At 31.1% G+C, this 21430-nt stretch overlaps 1 protein-coding gene across 2 annotated transcripts in view; it reads right to left on the bottom strand.

The window, feature by feature from the left end:
* BCHE (butyrylcholinesterase) overlaps positions 1 to 21430 on the bottom strand; it is a 49401-nt gene that overhangs the window by 2616 nt on the left and 25355 nt on the right. The window contains exon 3 of one of the 2 annotated variants that reach the window (XM_039857538.1): positions 3953 to 4119. The exons of the other annotated variant lie outside the window; for it this stretch is intronic. Within the exon in view, the coding sequence (XP_039713472.1) occupies positions 3953 to 4119 (167 nt within the window). The remainder of the gene's footprint in view (positions 1 to 3952; positions 4120 to 21430) is intronic. 2 annotated transcript variants of the gene reach the window in all.

The raw sequence follows: 21430 nt of genomic DNA, 5'->3' as shown, positions 1-21430 counted from the left end.
GATTGAGACAATAAAATATAAAACATTTAATTATTTTCTAACAGAATCCAGAGGAACTGAATACATCATAATAAAACAATAATAAAAAGTTTGATTCCAATGACATAAATAAAATCCAAAATTAAAAGTTTTCTCTTCCCCATCCTTCTCCTTTTTCTCCAAAACTGGAATGTTATTTAAGTGTCTATAGATTTACCATCTGCAAGATGTAGAAGTATTTGTTTTTCAGTTAACAAAGTACTGCAGTGTGAGATAAAGAAAAGAACATCAGGTATAGGTTTTGAAGTGACATGGATTGAAATTCCAATTTGACCACTACCTATACTAGTGACAGAAAAATATTCATAATTTTTCGAATTAACTTTTCAAATTAGTTTTCCAACTATAAGTGGGGTTGATAGTCCCTATTTTGCAGTGTTCTTGTAAAGGATAGATGAAATGGTATGTATATTATGAAATCAAGTTCTGTGTACCTATTGGGAGCTCCACTAATGAATTTACTGCCCTTTTCACAACAAATTTATTCCTAACTTTGCTCTGTATTGAATCTATGTAAGGCTAGATCAAAACCAGTAGTTCATATCGACATTATTTTTCAGGACTTCTGTAATCTTTGTTTTATCCACATTGCAGTCTCATTTGAAAAAAGAAAAAAAGGTCAGTCTTTATTCTCTACAGAAAGAGTTATAATAATAAAGTTATATTTTACTTTGTCAATTAAAAAAGAGTGAGCTATATTTCACTGGAGCTGAGTCCATTTCAAGTCTGAGAAGATAGGAGAGAACACAGGAAGATGAGTTAACTCAAAATTGTTAATGGAAGTCAAGTTGAAAGAAGAGATTAAATTGATTTTGAATTCTGCTGAATATTATAATAAAACCCCCACCATATTTCATGTATTTTAAGAGTTCACTGAAAATCTCTTGTGTCCCTGCTATTATTTGTTTATTTCTATGTTTGTCGACCAACTAAAATTACCAAGGAATGCATAATTTTTATGCGATAGATCATATTTACTAGTTGTAGTGTTACAATTTTGAGTGTGGATTTGTTAGTAGATGGAACTGCTATAAACTCAGGATAGGCTTTGTGAAGATTTCATGTACTTTTAAAGTGAAACAAAAAGATAATTTAATTTAATTATTAAGTTACCCAAAGCCTTTTGTTTTGTTTTGTTTCGCTTTAATGAGAGATAGAAAATTCAAAAATATGAAAATAGCAAAACAGTTTGATTTTTTTTTTTTCCAAACAGGCTTTCTGCTCTCATTTTTGGTTTCCCGGCTTGCTAACTGATTAGCAAATAGCAGTGAATAATTTTTCAAAGTGACCAATCCAAGTGGTATCCCAGCTCTTAAATTTATATTTGATCCTTTTTAGTTTTGGCAAGTAACAATGTTTCATGATTCATTCAAAGGCCAAAGGAGAAAGTACTATATCTAATATTTGTTTTTATTGAGAAGATGTGAAGGTCAGAGATGTTTTTTCCTTTAAATAAATTTACTCTTCCACTTTTAGTGAAAAATATTGATATCTTATTGACATTGAAAGAGTCATTTCTCTGTTTAATTTTTTTCTTTTACAAATTATTCTGAGATAGCGTACCGTACATTTTTAGTGAAAACTCTAAATTTGATAACATTCGAAACAAATATTGTACATTTTATTTCTTGCAGGTGCGTACAATCACAGCATAGGCACGTACTAAAGTAGAGTTGAAAGTTAAGTGCTAGAATTTATGTGTTTAAACTAGTCTTAACAACCATTTTATATGAGAATATTTATTGCTCAAATGTAAACTACTACTCAAGTGGTACTTATAAAGCTTATTGGGCTTCTATCTTGAGTGAAATCAGTATTATATGTCTCCTTTGAAGAAATACACCCTTTAGTTATTCTTTGAAATTTTCTTTAACTTGTAGAGCTGCATTTTTAAAAAATAATATTTTCATAAAAACTTCTGCCCAGGTCATCTGAATAACCTCAATTTTCAAAACATTAAAAATCAGAATGTTTGAAGTTTTGCAATTTCAAAAATATAAGGCATGGCAAGAAAATGTGCTCTTAACCTTTTTAAACTCCGCTATTATTTATTATTTATAGAACCTAAAAATATGTGATTTTAAATTGGCTTTGTTAAATGTAAGTTTTTATTATTAATAAATATATCGTTGTAAAATCATATAATTTACTCTAAAATTTATAAAATATCTTTACTGTAACTTTTTAGAGGATTTATCTGAAAAGAATAGTGCTAAAATATTAAATTATGTTTTCAAGGCACATGAAACTATCCCAGAGCATGGTACTAATCCACGGCAGATATGATATTTCTATCCAGGGTTGCTCAAACTAGAAAGTTGTTCAGCACTGGGGAAGATGGAACAGTAGCCAGCCTAAAATTTTGGAGTTTGTTTATTATACCTGCTTTATGGCAGTTGAGTATCTATAAATAGAGATTTTGAAGTGTATCTTCAAAAATTATTGATATTCAAATTTTATTTTACCAACAAATAAATTAGAATAGACCATATGTACCTGAACCAGAACAACTTCGTGTGGCTTCTAGTGAATTAGTCATTTACAATCCCCTCAACTCTTATTTTTTATTTTTCCTCAAATTATGACCCTCTCATTTTAAAATGTTTTAAATAACAATTAAGAATGTATAATCTGCGGAATGTTAAATGGAATCTCTTCTGGTCTCTTGGCAGTTTAAACGAGTTACCTCATCATTATTCACACCCAGAGGACACAAGGGCAGTACTGTAGCTCTGCCAAGGAATGCAGAAGCCCATCTCTGGATATATATTATGTCACAGAACATTTGGTAATACACAAAGCACTGGTATATTAGAAAAATTTCCCAAACAGATGGAGTACATAATTATAATTTTGGTGAGTAATGTCTGATAAAAAGGCATATTAAACAATCAAAGACAGCTCTGGATGTTCATATTTGCCTGAAACTAATCTCCTCTCTCTCAAAATAAGAAACTGAAAACATCTACTATATTTTGATCCTAATATATAGTCTGAAAATTACGGTGTTACAGTGAAAAAAATGGTAGAGTGTAAAGGAACTGGACTATATGTCTGATAGTTGAAAGTCAATTACATTTATTTGAAAAATTAAGGGAGAGAATAGACCAGAAGAGCCACATGGGTTATAAACAGCTGGACATTTTTAAACCAGACATCGAATTGGATATGTATGTAATTTTTCTCACAAAAGATATGATCACTCAAGTTGATTGTTCAAGTTGATTTTAATAATTTCTTACTAATGAATTTTGAAATAATATAACTTGAATCAATTTTCTTAGTATTTCTTTATATGTCTAGGTAATCACTTCCTGAAGATTTAGTTAACTAAATTACTATTTGTTTATTGTGTTATGTAATACATGTACATATTCTTAGATTAATACCTTCAAGTTCGGAATATTTAGAAATATTTGGATTGTGTTTTTAAACATGTAAATTTTAGTTTTTTTCCCCTTTAGAAATCAAGGATTATATTTATCAATAAATTCTTTTTATCTCTTTTTGAGTATAAATTATATTTATGATAATATTTTATTTGTTCTATTTTTGTTGTATAAATTATTGATTTTATATATTTATTTAGTCATTATTCATTAGGTAATTCCATAGATATTGTCTGAATAGCAAGTAGTATCCTATTTTAGTTACACTAATAAGTTTTATACTCTTCTAAGGGAAAATTTCTATTTTGATTTTCTTTATTTAACTACTAAAGTGCTGCTTATATAGTAAGCCCTCAAAACATATCCAAACTTGATGTAAGAAAGTTCTTAATATAATGTACCCAATGGAATCAAGTAATTGTAAAGTCACAGATTAATATCGCAACCTTGCCTTGTATGGTCTACCTTTCCCCCTTTTACATAATCCGCAACCAATTATTTAACCAAATACTAAAAGAACACACCTGTCATTTCCAAGACTTTAGGAAAAAATAGTGTCCAGAATCGGCATTGTTGAGCCCGTAGCTTAGTGTATATTTTTGGTGACTCTGTATTCAAGGTTAAATATTTTTGTTCAGTGCTTTTAAAGACAGGCCATCTTGTACTACTATTCTGGGTCCCATTTGGATTTCTAAAAAATTAAAGAAAGACATAATTCTACTGAAATCATTGTTAGATAAAAAAAAAATAATATTATTCTCAACAACCAAAAAGAGCTTTTTAAAAAGTCAGAAAAAAATTGTAAATTTGTTTTGATGATGTCAAATGTAAATGAGTTGAAAGTTTTTAGTACCTTGAAGCAATATGTGAGTTAAAATTATAGAAAGTAAAATTCAAAGAACTTTTTAACATGCATCTCTGCTTAATATACAGGGAGAAAAAATTTTTCTATTTTTATAGTGCTAATGTTTTCTTTTTAAACATGCTCAAAAGAGCAGTGTTAACTTCTGTTTCCCTTATGCCAGCCCCAGTCTTTTCACAATGAACATTAATACCATCTACTCAATGTCTCTTGCATCTATTTTATTCCATTTGTTCTTATTCTTAGTGCCTTATTCTTATACACTTCCTTATTATGTAATAACCTTGTTACTTTAGGAAGCTGCCCTCAGTCTCACTTTTAAGTTAATCTTACATTCTTATAGGTCAGTTCATTGCTTAAAATCCTTTCAATAATTTCCCAGTAGGTTCAGATAAAGGTTAATAAACATGATGCCACCCATACTTCCAAGCTTATTTTCAGATAGTCTCTTCATGAGCCAACAGAAATTAGAGATAGTTTCTTACTCATTTCCTCCTTTACTTCATTTCTTTGACTTTGCCCCAGCAATTATCTCTGCTTGAAATTTCTTTATTCCTTAACATCATGTGCCTAAGTCAATTAAGAGCCTTCATACTCTCTCTTTATGCTGATTTTTCTTATATCTTTCATTGTAATTTTTCAATCAATAACATATGACTATATTTTTAGAAATGTATAGTCTTGGGTTCATTTACACCATCATAGCACTCAATAATATATTATTACCTAGGTCATAAAAACAGAAACTTGAAGAGTGAACATTTTGAAAGTGGCTGTAAGTAGTCACTAAAGATTCTATAGATTTTACTTTAATATATTTTTAAGCTATAATTATGAGTCAGATATTGCTCTAGACTCTAGAAATACAAATAAATATGGAAACATAGCTTCCTCAGGAAATTTACAAATAAGAATATCCATGAAAACAAAAAAACAACAATATATGGCAGCCTAAAACAAGCATAAACAAAGCAACACAAACCATCAGAAGAGGGAGCAATCATTACATGTCTGAAAGGAAATTACCTGAAGAAATGAGATTCTAGCTGAATTAAGAAGAGGAAACAAGGAAATGAACCAGAAAGAAAAGTTGGGAAAGCTAAAGAGAAGAAACACAATTAACATAGACACCAATAATAAGTGTTCATCTTAGACTAAAACAATGAAAAATGAGTTTTCTTGGATTCTAGGATAGAGGAGATCCTATAAGTGTTATAGCTTTAGGATATTAATGTTATCACATTAAGATCTGACAGCCAGAAAAAAATGATTTAGATTTTAACTTGTAGGCATTTACTATTCTTGAGGAATTTTTGACTAAATTGGCTTACTATGAATATAATATTTTAGAATTATTGACCTGGGGGTGGTATCTAGAATAATCAAGAAACCTATAAAATCATAACAGGTATTTTTATCATAAACAGAAGACTAAAGTGATAAAGATTAGTAAATCATGCCTTTCTCTAAGATCCATTCTGCCTCAAGCAAAATCATATAAGAAAAATTCTAGTTGAACTTTCCTAAAAGCTCAGCACACAGAATTCTCCATCATTCAATATCTTCTGTAGATTTTTAATAGACAGAAAGTTGGGAGTAATGTTAACAGATTTTTTATATATATATATATATATATATATATATATATATATATATATATACACACACACACACACACACACACATACATACATATACACATACATACACACACACACACACATATATATATTTTACATATATATATATATATATATATATATATATATATATATATAATATATATTCCAAAAGCCTTTGAACCCAATAGATTTTGGAAAGAGAAGCAAGCATTCATACAGCATGATTATCTAGAGATATATTTTGCCATCAAGAACTTGTATCAAACAAACACTATAAATTCATATTTTATCACAGAAGCAGACATATTCAACCATGAATTCAGGAGCTTTAGTGATAAAGAGCTACTCGATGGACTAGTTGATTTTATGTAGGAATTGGATGATTTAATAAGAATTATTAATAACCAGAGCTATTCAAGCTAAACCCATATCATAATAGGATTGAAACGTCCTGCTTTAGGGTATTATTTGAGAGAAGTCATGAAGAAAATTTCTCCAAATCACAGAAGGCACACTTGTCTAGGTGAATTATGGAGTCTTTTTCCTTTTCTTTAAAGCTTTAGAAACTAACAAGTACAGCTGCTGGAGGCTGGATATTAAACCAAGAAAACCATTGGTCTGATTCGGTACAGCAATTCTTATGTTCCTAAATTGCCCACTTTCCTTCTAATTCCACTCTAATTAACTTATGGCACCATTTTAACTGCTCATTCATTTCAGTCTTCTGCAAATGGTGACTTAAACAGAGCTGACTTGTACTTGAGTTCAAGAGTGAAGCACTAATGGCACTGCCAGTGTTCATTTAACAAACTTTGTCCGATGAAATAACTCATGACATTCCAAGTTACAATTCAGAGATAATAAAATTCCTTTGCCTATGGATGCAGATACAGTTTTCAAAAAGTGATTGCAAGAGTTACTGAAGTGATAAAGCATTTTACTCTACAATTTGAAGAAGTCTCCAAAGACTTTAAATTATCGAGAGATATAATCCTCTTCTAATCTGTGTCAATTAAAACTTTGTGAAATATAACATTTTTCCAGATACACAATTTTGGAACACTGTATAATTTAATCTCAAAATTATAAGATACATTTAGAAATCTTGACTTTGCTATTTTTCAAAAATATTTCTTTTCCTGTCATAAAATAAAGACTTCGAAGTGATAATACCTAAAATCCATGAAATATAGTAAGTTCTGTTTTATTTTTATTATCAGATTCTTTGTCTACTTTGTGGTATACGAAAGTGATCTCAAGATCTTCTACTATTCTTGTTCTTCTATAGGTTTGAGAGTTTTAAGACATAGCTTCTTTAACCAAAAAAGGTAAATTACTTTTCTAACATTTGTGTTTCAGAAAACTGCTCGCCATTGATGTTTGAGCCCAGATTTTATAAACAGATGTTTTAAATAACATTAATTGACTCAAGTTGCCTGATATGAAGAAGTAGTATGCATTCAGCTTCATGCATCAAGCTTCCTTGGGGTATAAAACCCAATATTGCCTACCAAGCTTAACACTGAAATCATGATTCTTTTTGACTAAAAATTCAAAGATAGTGATGACTAAGTAAACTATACGATGATTTTAAAGTAAATATATTGTTTGCTTTACAACTTGGTAAAATGAAGCCACTATTGCTAGTCGTAAACTGAAAAGCCACCTGAAATATTCCATTGTCATAAAGGGTTAAAAGGGTAACAGCTTATATTGGATAATTTTTTTAAAATACAAATATTCATGGATTCATATTTCATGTCATTTCACATTTGAATTGCATTTCAGCTTAAAGAATAGAGAGACTATAAGAAAAACTGAATTTAGAGAAAAAAATCATTCATTTTTTCATTCATTCAACAAATATTAATGAATGCATACTATGTCAGACTTAAATCACAGAAGATTCAAGAAAGACAAAATAGGCAGAAATTCCTGCCTCTTACAATTTTCATTATTTGAGGAAGATAGACAGTAAAAGAGACAAATAAGAAAAAGATATCTTAGAGTAATAACTGCTAGAGATAATAAAATGGAGAGTAGGGATAGAAAATGACCAGTAAGTATATGTGGAGAGGAGCAGTGGTGAAGAGTGTGTAATAATGCATTTAATTGGCTTTTGTCCACAGTTCTGTGAGGTAACATCTAAATCTTGGAAATTTCCCATCATAACTGATTGTTTAAGCTAACAAGGTGACTTATGACGGGCACCTGATGGCTTTTGTTAATGACACGATTCAGAGTGAGGCTTCTCATGCTGCTAATCTTAGGGAAGGAACTGACCATGTGATTAGAGGGTTGAGACTTTGAGCCACATGATGTCAACCTGACTTCCAGGAAGGGGAGATGGCTGAAGATTGAGTTCAACCACATGGCTAATAATTCAATTACTCATGCCTATATAACAAGTAAAACTCTGGACCTCAAGGTCTGGTGAGTTTCCTGGGTTGACAATATTCTATGTGCACATTACCACAAATAATGACATTGAGGTACTGCATCTCTGAGGATACAGAAGCTTTGTCTTTGGAACCCTGCCAGTACCAGATCCTATTCTATGTATCTCTTCTTTGACTGTATGTAATGTATATTTTTTGTTATATTAAAACTTTAGTTGTAACTATAGTACTTTCCTGAGTTCTGCTAGTTATTAAGGTGAATTATCAAATCTGAGGAGTCCACGGGACCTCCAAATATTTAGCTCTAGTCTGAAGTGAGGGTGGCCTTGGGGTCCCTGAACTTACAACGTGTCAGAAATCTTGGGCTGACTTGGAAATCTGAAGGACTGCAACCTTAATCTTGGCTTTGGCTAACTCTGGGTAGGAAAACTGCAATAGTTGAGAGAAAAGGGAGTTTTAAGTGAAGACTTGAAAGAGGAGCGGAGTCACTCAGGTTTTTGGAGGAAGAGCCTTACAACAAGAGGAATAGAAAGCAAAGGCCATGAGACAGATGGGTGCCTGGAGTTTTCCAGGAAAAGCAAGTAGGAGAGTATGGCTAGAGTATAGTCAGCCAAGGAGGAAGTAGTCTGAGGTGAGCTTAAAGAGGTGACAGGAGGGCCACATTTATTTCGTGACCTGCAGATCTTTTTAAGCTTTTTATATCTACTTTCAGTGAGAGAAGTAATTGGAAGGTTTGCACAAAGAAAGGACAAAATCTCATGTATTCTTTCCTTTGTTCCTCTCTCTCCCTCTTTCTCTCTCTCTTTCTTTCTTTTTTTCACTTATATTTCTTAAAAGATCATCTAGCCACAGTTCTAGGAATAGAGTGCAGAGAATTCAAGACCAGAAGCAGAGAGAACAGTTAGAAGACTACTAGGATAATTGAGGTAGAGATAATGGTTGCTTGAACCAGGGACATAGTAGTAGAAACTGAGAGAAGTAGTCAGATCTTAAATATATTTTGAAGATAAAGCCCTTGCAGTTAATTGGCCAATAGATTAGATATGGAGAGAGAAAGCAGTCTAGGGTAATGCCAAGAATTCCGGCTTGAGAAATTGGAAGGAAGAGTTGAGTTGCCATTACAGAGAACGGAAATTCTTCAAGAGCATGTTTGGAGGAAAAGATCAAGAATTCAGTTCTTCACATGTTAAATTTGAGCTTCAAATAGAGATGGTAAATGAGAAAGTGGAATTTAGTGGTTAATCTTTATTTTACTGAAGGAATCTAAAAATTTCCACCACATAGAAAATCATATTTCCATGGCAATCATTTCCCTAATTAAAAAAAAAAAAAATCAGTATTCAGAGCTAAATAATGTGAGATTATGCTACAAATAAGTTCTTTACTGTGCTGTAAGATATTTTGTGACAGTTTTAACATGTGCCTTACCTGTAAACTCTTTTTTATCACGATAGTTTAACATTTAAATAAAACTGATAACATACCATATAACCTGCGCCTAAAGGATCCACATTTAAAAAGTGAAATTTAGGACTCTTAAAAAAAATTAGGGACTGACTGAGCAAAATCGAGCAAAAAAATAAAAAATAAAAAGGATACACTGAGTTAGTATCACTATTAGTAGTGGTAGCAATAAATGAAAAATTTCACAAGTTGCTTCAATTATTTTGACATATTTATATGAAGGCTAGACAAAGTGATTTTCAAATAGTAAACAAATATACTCTTCAAATTTAAGTGTAAAATGATGAACATGAATAAATGACATAATCTTGTTTATAAAAATACATGGAGACAGGTGAAATGGTGACACTAATAAATAGCAAAGAATAAATAAAATCATGTTTTTTCTAAGATCATAGTCTTTGCTTCATTTTGCATACAGAAGACTCCTTAGGATATATATAGGCATTAAAGAGTAGTTTTTGATTCCTTCTAGAAGAATTTTCTTTGACTGCAATATATTTATAAATTTGACCAAGTTCCATTACTGATATGTTTCATTAATTGTCCTAAAATCTGTAATTTTTAAAACTGACCTAAAGAAAACTTTCTTAAATTTAATTAATTCATTAATTATAATATTTATTCTTAATTGTATAACCAACCAAAATGAGTTTAATACTTACTTAATTCTATTAAAGCGACTTAGTATTAATTCATGAATGCATTTCCAGTATTTCAATCACACTGGCTATATTTTAACCTACAAAGCTAATTCTGGGTTGATTGATTAGTTTATAAAATTTATACTAAACTTTATGATTTCCTACATACTTTCAAGATGAATCTTTAAAAATGAATAGAATAATTTAAATAATTTTATTTGCAAATATACACACAAACTCACACAAATAGCCCATTTTTGTGTATCTGACTCATATATTGCATATATACACATATGTGTATATATATGTGTGTATACATATATATATTCTGTAACTTGAAAATTAAAGATACTAGAAATAATTTAACAAATATCATTTGCATAAAAATTTAATTTATATCATAACATACTATTGCAACTCACTGTAAGGTTGCTAAGTTATATAAATACTGACTATATTTTGAACTTCATAGCCAATCACATCTTATTTATTTTTGCAACTATCATAAGCCTGAGCAGAAAGTATATGCTCAGTAAATGCTTGTTGAAATGAGGACTAAATGAATAGGCTTTAGAACTTTGGATATGTTTTGTATTAATTCAGTATCATTTGTCAAATATTAATTTTCACAGTATTAAAAGAGAGAAATTCACTTTATTACAATGAGTTAAGATAAAAAAAATGTAAGTATTACTCTTTTAAGATTGAAAACTTGAAAACTCACATTGCCTCTTCAAGTGCCTAAAGAAATAATACCGTATTTGACTTCGAAGTCCTACATCAGCTAATAAGGAGTAACGATATGGGTGTTTCTCTTAAGTCTGTTCACAAATTGAAACTCAACTCTTTCCAAGGCTCATTTATGTCTATCTAGACTCACTATATTTTGTTAAGAAGGTTTTTTGACTATACTGTTTTCCCTCTGGATGTAATAAGGGCAAATATATTAGTTACTTAAACAATGTGGAGTGTATAATAATGTAGTTGTGCATAGAGAATTTTTATAAGTGGATTATTTACCATTTAGATTATATTTAATGCAAATATCTAAATATAGTTCACTTTCGTTACTTACTTTCTCCCATCTCCTGACATTTCTATTGCAAACTATAGAAATAATTATTGAAGAACAATTTCCTAGATTCATTATTTGTTAAGTTTCCTCCTTATTTCAACAAGTTTGTTTTCAACAGGAAAGAATCTGGGTACTCGAGGGGCAGAATTATATTATTATACCGGGAAAGTTTGCAATAATTTAGAAATTCTCCAACAATGACTTCTAGGATCTAAATTCATTATGTAAGTAGAGTCCATGGTAAAATTGGTTATTACATTTTTACTATTTCATTATTCCTAACTAGTGGATTGGGATACATTCTCAACTTCACAGAGATATAGAAATACAGATCTTTACAAGAGATAAAAGAGGAGAAGAGGGGAGAGTAGGAAAGGTGGAGGGTGAATAGGGGAGGGGAGAAAAAAGAGGAATTCCAAAGGAAAGATATAAACTGTATGATCTCATTGCCAAATTTGCTCAAAAGGCAAAACACATCAGTGGGCTAAACCTTCTAGGGAGGGGAGGTGGGAAAGAAAGGTTTATTTTTATTCAACATTAATACAAAGGAACAAATGACATTTTAGTTAAATAAATGTCAGTAGAAAGATGAGATATATTTAGCTGCACAGCATCTTCTAACATTAAGAATAATTAGCAACTGTAGTAACTAGATGTTTGCAGAATACAGGATGAGGTTTCAGTACTAGTAATAAGCAAAGGCCAGCTATGTTATAAAATAGCTAGACGTATGAAAGTGGATACCTGGTAGGTAAGAAAGAAACATCCAGTCTAAAGGATGATTTGAAAAAGTAAAGTTGAATGCAACATATAAGGTGAGACTTCTTAAGTGCTCCCTGCGGTTAGGAACTTGTTTCATGTTTTTTGTTTGTTTGTTTGTTTGTTTTAATTTTTATTACAAGCATCTAACAAAGAACCTGGCACAGGTTGTCAATTAATGCTGTTAAACTCAATTATATTTAAGGGGGGTAGGGATGGGGAGAGGAGTAAAAAAAGTCTTAGACACAGTTTTCTCCTTTTAATCCACATTTATATCTTCCAACACATTTTCGCCTTTGCTGAGATGTGGTATTTTTTGTCTAAATTTATGACTAGGAATCAGATGCCCATTTGAAAGCACATTTTCTTTTTCATAAGAATATTTAAGTCTTAATTAGTATTCAAAAGAGGTTTTTGTACTTAACCCACTCTTCTAAATACTTCACTAAAGTAGTTGGATAGGGTCATGCAAACAAATTGATTCCCAGTACATAATTCTCATTTAGCAATTAAGTTGGATTGTATATCTCTGGTTGTTCCTCAGTTAAAAGGGCAAAAAGTAGCCAGACAAAAAATTTCAAAGATCTTTACTATACTGTTAGTATGATGGATGAACCAAGCCCTCATGGTCTGGAAGATTAGTCTTTCTTCGTTTCTCTGAATTATTGGTCTGAAAGATTTGCTTAATCAGCTGGAAAGTTAAAGAGAAATACTAGGCAATGTTTAGCTTCCTACAATTCTCCAAAAAATAAACTGGCTGAATACTAGATTGATTTAGATAAAAGCATAAAAATCTTTCTTCTCTCCCTCCATCCCTTCCTTTCTTTCTTTCCTTGTCTTTTCTTTTTCATTAGTTTAGCAAGTGCATTAAGATATCTGGTCTAATTTCTAAATGTGAAAATGCATTATATTTGTGCCAATTTTCGTTTTCTAGTGATAGTAGAGCAACTGCTGTCATTTAGATACAATCACATGAATCCCAGAGCGATGATAGCACAAAGGTCTATAGAAAGTTCAAATGCTCTTCTACATAATGACACTAGAACACTTATGTTAACAAGGGGGCACACCATATTAATTATGGATAGGGAAAGAGTCACATACTTGAAATAAATTGGCTTTTTTTTTTTTTGGTATTCCAAATTCTATCAGTTTTGCTCTTCGTCATGTCAGTTTGCTCTAGTCTGTGCCATGAAGTCGATGGCAGCAAACCTACATTTTCAGAAATAAGTCTAAGAAATGCCCAGAAAAAGTCCTGGAAACATTCTTATAGTAGCATATAAGAGTCTTAAAATAGCTGGATTTTAAGGGGACACTTGAACATTACAGGGGACTTAGGAAATCAAATGTTCTAAGAAAATTATATAAAACCTTAAATTATTGTGATTTTTTTTCTTCAATGGGTAATTTAAATTTATCATATAATTCTTCTAAAATTCAAAGTTATTTTCTTTATATCACTATTCACTGGAAGTCCCTATAATTGACTCATCACCTTCATTAGACTAGAAAGCTTCATGAGCACAGAGAACATACCTGTTTTGTTCATTCTTGTAGCCTAGCACAGTCGGTGTTCAACAAAAACTGCTTGATAAAGGTTTTACCTTCCAGAGGGCTTGCTTCAATAAGTAAAACATTAGACTGATTGTATTGGAATTCGGTGTAATTTTATGTATACATATATATATACATATATATATATATGTATATATATATGTATGTGTATATATATATGTATATGTGTGTGTATGTGTATACATACACACACACACACACACACACACACACACACACACAAAATGTATTTCCAATGTGCCAAGAAAATAGTTCAGTATTATGCTGAATATATAGCAAACTAAAAGTTTTAAAATATCTATGTATGTTTGATCTTGTTTGTGATTTACAGAACATGGCTTCTAGGGAAAGTAAGGTTAAAGAATCAAATCACCACTGTAAGATGCATAGCTAGCAATCACACTATTTTGGGAGGAAACTGTCAGTACAACAAATATTTTAAGTAAGTTTTATTGCAATACGGATTAAAGCTTCAAATTATGCTTACTGAATTGGCCAAAGTGAGAACCCAAGATTATTGAATTCGTAATCATTGAAATGATTATTATACAAAATAATCTTATTTCATTTCGATGATTAACTTTATATAATTTCACTAATTGGTGAAAACCTTGACCTGAGAGATATTAAATCTATACTAACTTTGGAGAGATAACAGTACAAATAATTTTGCTACCTGACATATAAAATACTATGTTATTTTTCAATAATTTTCTATCATATTATTGGACCAATATCAGTAAATTAAAAATTATCTTTCAAAAGTTATTTATATTTTTTATTATTTAAAACTTTTATGATATCTCATTTCAGCCTTCAATTATTTCTCATTGAAGCATCATATTTTATTAGCATGTAGTTGAAAATATTTTATAATCAAAGATTTCTATTCTTAAAAAATTGTTTCTGTTAACACTTTTCTGAATATTTTTTCTCACTTTTCTATTACTTATCTCATTTTTATTTTTTTACTAAAAGATAAATATTATGTCCTTTAAATACAATAGAAATTTTCTCGAAGTAATTTTGTCAAATCTCTTATTCAGTGTTTTATTCTCTCTAGAATATCTGCATAAAGCTATTCTAGCTTCTGTTTGCTCACTTTCCATAATGGGATGTGTGGCATGTTCTGGACAAGGTCTTATCAAACCTTGACAATTTTATTCATCACTAACTCTAGTTGATAAACAGACCCGTATTCAGGCCTTACTAGAATTCCGGGCACTGGGGCTATTTTTCATTCTTTCTCAAAGAGAATTTTTTGTTTTCATACTAAGCTAAAAAAAAATCTCTCTATAAAAGTTACCCAAAGGTTCTCCCACATAGACTGTATCTAAACTGTCTTTTATGGTACATTTTTTGTTTATTTGAAAGCAGATACATTCACTCCCTTACACAAAATTCTTTTTTTTTTTTTTTGGTCCTCCAAACTAAAGATAACCTCTTCATTTGTGAGACAGCAAGGTTATTTTTATCTAGAGATATATCACATCGTAGCCAGTATTCTGTTGAATTTTTTTAAATCCACAATAAAATATCAAATACTTTTTTATTCCAGGAAGTTGTTTGTTATTCATCCATTGAATTTTATTGCTTAGTGTGTACCAAGAACTCCTCTATGGGCAAGGGATACAGCAGTGAACAGAACTGATAAGGTCCCTGATCTCAGAGATTCATCCATTTAATCTTCAGAAATAGATAAATAAACAAAGTTATAGACATTGAAAATTCAGGTAATAATATTGTCTATGAAGAAAGACAGGAAGTATATCCAAGTATTTGTAAAGAGCATGTGGTAATTCAAAACTGGCTATTGAGCCATAGAAAATTGTGTGAGGAACTGGAGAAGGGTAATGAAAGCAAACCTTACTTCCTGTACTGCTACTTGGCTACAGCTTTCTAGCTTTTACTTGGAAAGAGAAATGTGAGAAGGATGAACAGAGTGGACTTTGCAGTTCTCAAAGATTCTAAATACAGCTCAGGCGATTTCTTCCAGATGCTTTTTTCGTGACAATGATGAATGTGAGTTCCGAATCACTTATTAATTACAGCTATGTCAGTGACAAAGTTTTACTTCCTTGTCCAAGGCAGATGCACCATAATAAAAACTACAAAGATAATCATTCCCTACTGGGATGTATGATTTAATAACTCATAAATTTAAAGGCAGTGTTCTTAGGAAACTTTCATGAGTTTCATGCAAAAATATCTAAGGTAATGCTAAAGAATGAAAGGTATCTTTTCTATTAATTTGTATATTGTTTTATGATTAGAACTACAGAAATATTCATTTTGTTATGATTAGATATATTGTCAACATTTTATATAAATACATAGTTATGAAGTTTAAATGATAAAGATGAAACAATATATAAAGTTAATAAATAATATATACACTTTTGAAATTAGAAATCTGAAAATGTCCTTAATCTGAGAGATGGGATAAAAGTTTATTTTCTACATAGAGAATGATAGTTTTATAAAGAAGTAAAGTATTCCTGGAATATATTCATTTTATAACTTAAAGTTTTTTTCTGACACTAGAAGTTCTAAAGTATTACTTCAAGTACCATAATTTAAAAACAATTTTAATGTCAAGAAACGAGGTAGAAAAAATATTTATTTAAAATGTTATTGGTTGTGTGATATGTTTATCCATATATTTTTAATAAGTGGTCTCCAGGAGGCCAGGTTGGCTAAAGTATAGTGAGCAGGGAGAGAATCTTAACAGAGTAGCCAAAGATTATGTCATATAAGCCCTTTAGATAATGATGAGAAATTTGAATTTAATTCTAGATAAAATTAGAAGTCACTGGAGAGCTATTATCTAGGCAACATTTTGAAAAAATAACTTCTACCACAGTGAGGAGAACAAACTATAGAGGGACAGCGATGGGATCAGGGAGACTGGTTATTATAGTAAACCAGAAAAAGATACATTGGTGGAAAAAAATAGACTTGAATCTGAAAATAGTAGGATCTAAGTTATTTTTGGATCTATCTTGAAGGTTAAGCTGATAGAATTTACTTCTGTGAAATGAAGAAAGTAAGGAATTAAATACAGAAAAGTTTGGGTTTTGGGCAACTTGCAAATGTAAGAGACATTTATAGAGATATAAACAGAATTTATGAACATATATATGGTATTTAACATTATAGAAATAGATGAGATTACTTAAGGAAAAGTATAGAAAAAGAAAAAATTGGTGATCTAAGAACTAAGCTCTTGGAGAGCTTTAGAGATCGAGAAGATGATGAAAATTATTCAATTCTTCACTTATTCACTTATCAAACAGTTATTCATTGACTACCTGTTATGTTCCCAAAAATGTCCCAGATATACAGATCTAAATAAAATAAATAAAAAAAATCTGTTTTTCTGGATCTTATATTTTAGTGGGAGAGAGAGATGATGAACAAGATCAATCAACTAAATAATACTTGCAGAGAGGTCAAAAATAAGCAGAGAAGGAAAATTTTAAGTGTATAGAGAGTTGAAAGTGTGTTAAGGTAGCCAGGAAAGACTCTGATGTAAAGACGACTTTTGAATGACCTGAAGAAAATGAAGGATATATTCATGAAAATATCTGGAGAAGGAGAAAAAGAGACTAGTGAGGGATAGTCAGTGAAAAAGTTCTCAGTATTTCTGGATATATGCCAGTAACTTGGGAATCTATGTGGCTGTTGTGGGATGGAGATGCTGTGTTGAGAACAGATGGAAGCTGAGCAAATACAGACCATACAGACACCAGAGAGAAAGCTAGCAAAAAAATACAAGTGGGAGATGATGATGGTTTGAATCTAAACAGTAGCACTGGAAGTGGTCAAGAGTAGCTAAATTCTGGATATTTTTCTAAATCATTGTATTTATTTGTTTGTTTTATTCTGTAGTACAGATATCACGTTTTTCACCTAAGCAATTTAGTATGCATCTCCCTCCCCCTGAAAAGGACGTATTCCTACTTAGCCAAACAACACTGTCATACCTAATAAATTTAACAATATTTTTTTTAAAATATCACCTAATGCCCAGTTGATATTTCTAATTATTTTAGATCAAAAGATGCATAATGGATATTAGTAATTATGAGCAATTTGTACTCTTGAAGTGATTCTGGCTTGGTTATTTTTTAAAGGTCAAATTGACATAATTTACTGACTGGATGTGGGGAATGATAAAAAGAGAGGCCGTGATGTTAATCCTTGAGGATTTTGTCATAAGCAAATAGAAGAATGGAGTGGTTTTTAAGTGAGACAAGGAAGCATTTGAGAATATTAAAAGTAAATTATGGATGTTTAAAGTTTGTGACAGTTATTAGATATATCTAAATGGATATGTATCTAAAGTCCAGGAGTTCAGGGAGAGGTCTGAATTACAGATGTAACTTTGGAAGTCATCATTATATGGATGGTAGCTAAAGGCATGAAACTGGATGGGATCACTTAGAAAAGAACATGTCCAAGGCTGAGTTTTGGAACTCTACAACAGTGAGATGAAAAGGAGAGGAGAGACACCAAAGGAAACTAAGTTCTGCAAGTTCAGAAAGGTTAGACAAAAGCTGGTGGTTACTTCAAGGAGGAGGGAATGCACAATGGTGATGATAGATTAAGAAAGATGATTGAGAAATGGTTGTATGCCTTGGTAATATGGAGGCAATTGCTGAGAATTATGAGAGTAGTCAGCATTAGATGATAGTGGAATAGCTTAAATACAGAATGAGAAGAGAAACTTAGATAATTGGTAGAGATAGCTCACTTAGAAAGTTTTGTGGAAAATGAGAAAGTAGCTATTGAACAATTGAGGTCTTTTTTACAAAGATTAGATTTATTGTATGTTAGTAAAATAATGATATATAGTACAGATGAGAAAATGAAATTGAAGGAGAAAAGAAAAATAATTTTATAAGCTAAGTTCTTGCACAGTCAAGAGTAAATGGTCTCTATGGAATCCTACTCACAGCAGAGATGAGAGACGGAATACACATCGCAGAAGGAGGAAGGTAGAGTATTCAGATGTGATTTTAATAGGTTGGTAGATTTGGTGAGCTCATTGAGTCTGTTTGTTTGTTTGTTTATTTTCATTGTAAATGAAAGTTTATAACTGAAAGTGTAAATAAAAGAGGACTTTTTAAGCTTTGAGGAGAAAAAATAAAAATATTTTTTGTAGAAAATTTGGGGAAATGAATTGGTTAGGGATGTTTAATACTAGGTAAAAATAAAGATCTTCTTGAATTGAAAGTCTTCAATTTATTAGTACTGTGTGTGTGTGTGTGTGTGTGTGTGTGTGTGTGTGTTTACAGTCACACTAAGCTCTGGTTGCAATTATATATTTAGACATTAATAAGATTGTGATTCCTGCATATGAGAAGGTTGAGAGAAAGGAGTTAAATCACTGGATGGATTATTGGTATGAATACTGAAATAATTCTAAAAGATTACACAATTTATGGTAGAAAGAAGGAAAGTAAGTAAGATGCTAAAAATCTCTGGTAAATGAGTAAGATTTACTTCGATTTAAGCAGATGGCTATAGCAAGAAGCGGCAGTGGGATGGCATAGTCTGATATCATTTGATAGAATTTGCTTCAGAGAATTGAATTATTCTAAGGGAATGGGAAGAATAACTTTTAAAAATGGTAATGAGCACTCAGAAAAATATATATTCGTATACACCTCTGTGTTATGTGAATGGTGGAATAAAAATAGTCATCACTTGAATGCGCTGAAGGTTAAATAGAACCTTTAGGGTCAGCCAGACATCAGTTAAAGCCAAAGAGTAAAGAAAATGTTCAGAAGTTGAAACTGCAGTGAATTTTGTTATCAAAATGGGAATTTCAGAAGAAACAGTTGAAGGGATTTGGAAGTTTGAAAAGATGGAAATTTGGTTAGTGTCTATTTCAATATATTTAATTAAAGGAACACAAATATATTTACAAAAAGATATTTAAACACAAAGTTATATTTCTTAGGGGCACAAGATATTGTGTTACATATTTTGAATATTTATCTTGATGTTTGCACACTCATATGTATATAGGCAGATGGAGAGAAATTTGTCTCTCTTCATATGATTCTGGAGATCTAAGATACAGCACAGATGAATAACAATGACCTCAATCATTAAAAATAAAGGTCATGTTTTTAGTGCTTACTTTGCTAGTTTTTTACCTTTCTTTTTTACAAACTTACTTTCATTGCCTTCAGAAACACCACAAATTTCTTTTTTTTCTTCTAATTTTCTAGCCACATCCTACTCTGAAGTTGACACCTTTTCCTTTACTTCCTCACTGACATTGGCTATTGACTTATCCCAGGCTTGTTAGGCTTCTCATTGTACATAAAATATCTAATGATCGCATCCAATTTGACTGATTAAATTACCATTTATGTGTACGTACCTACTCAATCTATCTCTATGGATGTCTCATAGGCACTATCTCAATGTACGAAGGACTGGACTCCTCATTTAACTCTGTCCTTCCCATGTACCTAACTCAGTGAAATAATCTGGCTAGTCAAGTCAGAAAACGGGATAACATTCATTGATTTCCCTTCTCATAAACTCTCTATATTTAAGTAATTAACAAAACCTTACAGCCACTGACCCTCTCAAGTCCATTGTCAGCCTGGTCTTTTCATTCCCAGTGTAACCCTGCAAATTTAAGTCATTATTATTTCTGCCCTAAACCATTACAACATGCCTCCAAATTGTTCTTGTCACTTTTATTAATCACTTTTAAGCCACCATCTCCCCAACATGGAAGATGTTCTTGCTAAAATTCAAATTTGATTTCACTCTCTCCTGATTTAAACAAAGAACAACAACAATGAAAATGTTTCCACATAGTATCCTTGGGATATAATTTAAAGATAAAAATATTTACAAATTTATGAGCCGATTTCTGCATACCTATCCAGATTCATGTCTCCCCATACCTGCCTTTTCTGTTGCTCTCTCTATCACTTTTGGGTCTTTGCAAATACTATTTTATCTTCCCAAAGGACTCTGATTCCTTGAGAAAGGTTTCCATAAGAATCGAGGACTGGATCGTAGTTCTTCTATGTTTTATTCCACAGATGTCTGTAGCTAACCATGTCATTGTCCTTATAACCTTGCATGGTAAATTGCTTATTTGTTTCTCTCTTCCAGAAGAAAGTGGTAACTGCCTTGATGGTAGGTTTGTGTTTTAGTCTGCATTGTACTTCTACTGACTCAGCATTTAGCACAGTACTCAGCTCATAGTTGGGACTTGATAAATATTTGTTCAATGAATGAAATTATATTATAAAGATGTGAAGTAAAATTTAATATAAAATATTTGATTTTTCATAATCATCGTTTATGTTCATAATATTGGATAAACCAAAAAGAGGCTAGAACCAGATGCTCAAATAGTAGTATAATCTCATCTTTATAAAAATAATTATGTGCTTTATTTTAATCTGCCTGGATAATAGTTGAAATGATGAAATATTGTTCTGAGTGTTTTAATGACCAAACTGGGTTCTTTCCATATATTGATTGATTATGCAAAACTCAGTCGTTAAATTAGAAAGAAAAAAAAAATATCTTGATTAGAACACTATAATCTTAGAAACAACT

The sequence above is a fragment of the Pteropus medius genome, unplaced genomic scaffold (assembly GCF_902729225.1).
Source record: "Pteropus medius unplaced genomic scaffold, Ma_sr-lr_union100, whole genome shotgun sequence".
Classification (NCBI taxonomy): domain Eukaryota; kingdom Metazoa; phylum Chordata; class Mammalia; order Chiroptera; family Pteropodidae; genus Pteropus; species Pteropus medius.
The sequence above is the reverse complement of the archived record's forward strand: the minus strand, read 5'-3'. Positions and strand labels throughout refer to the sequence as shown.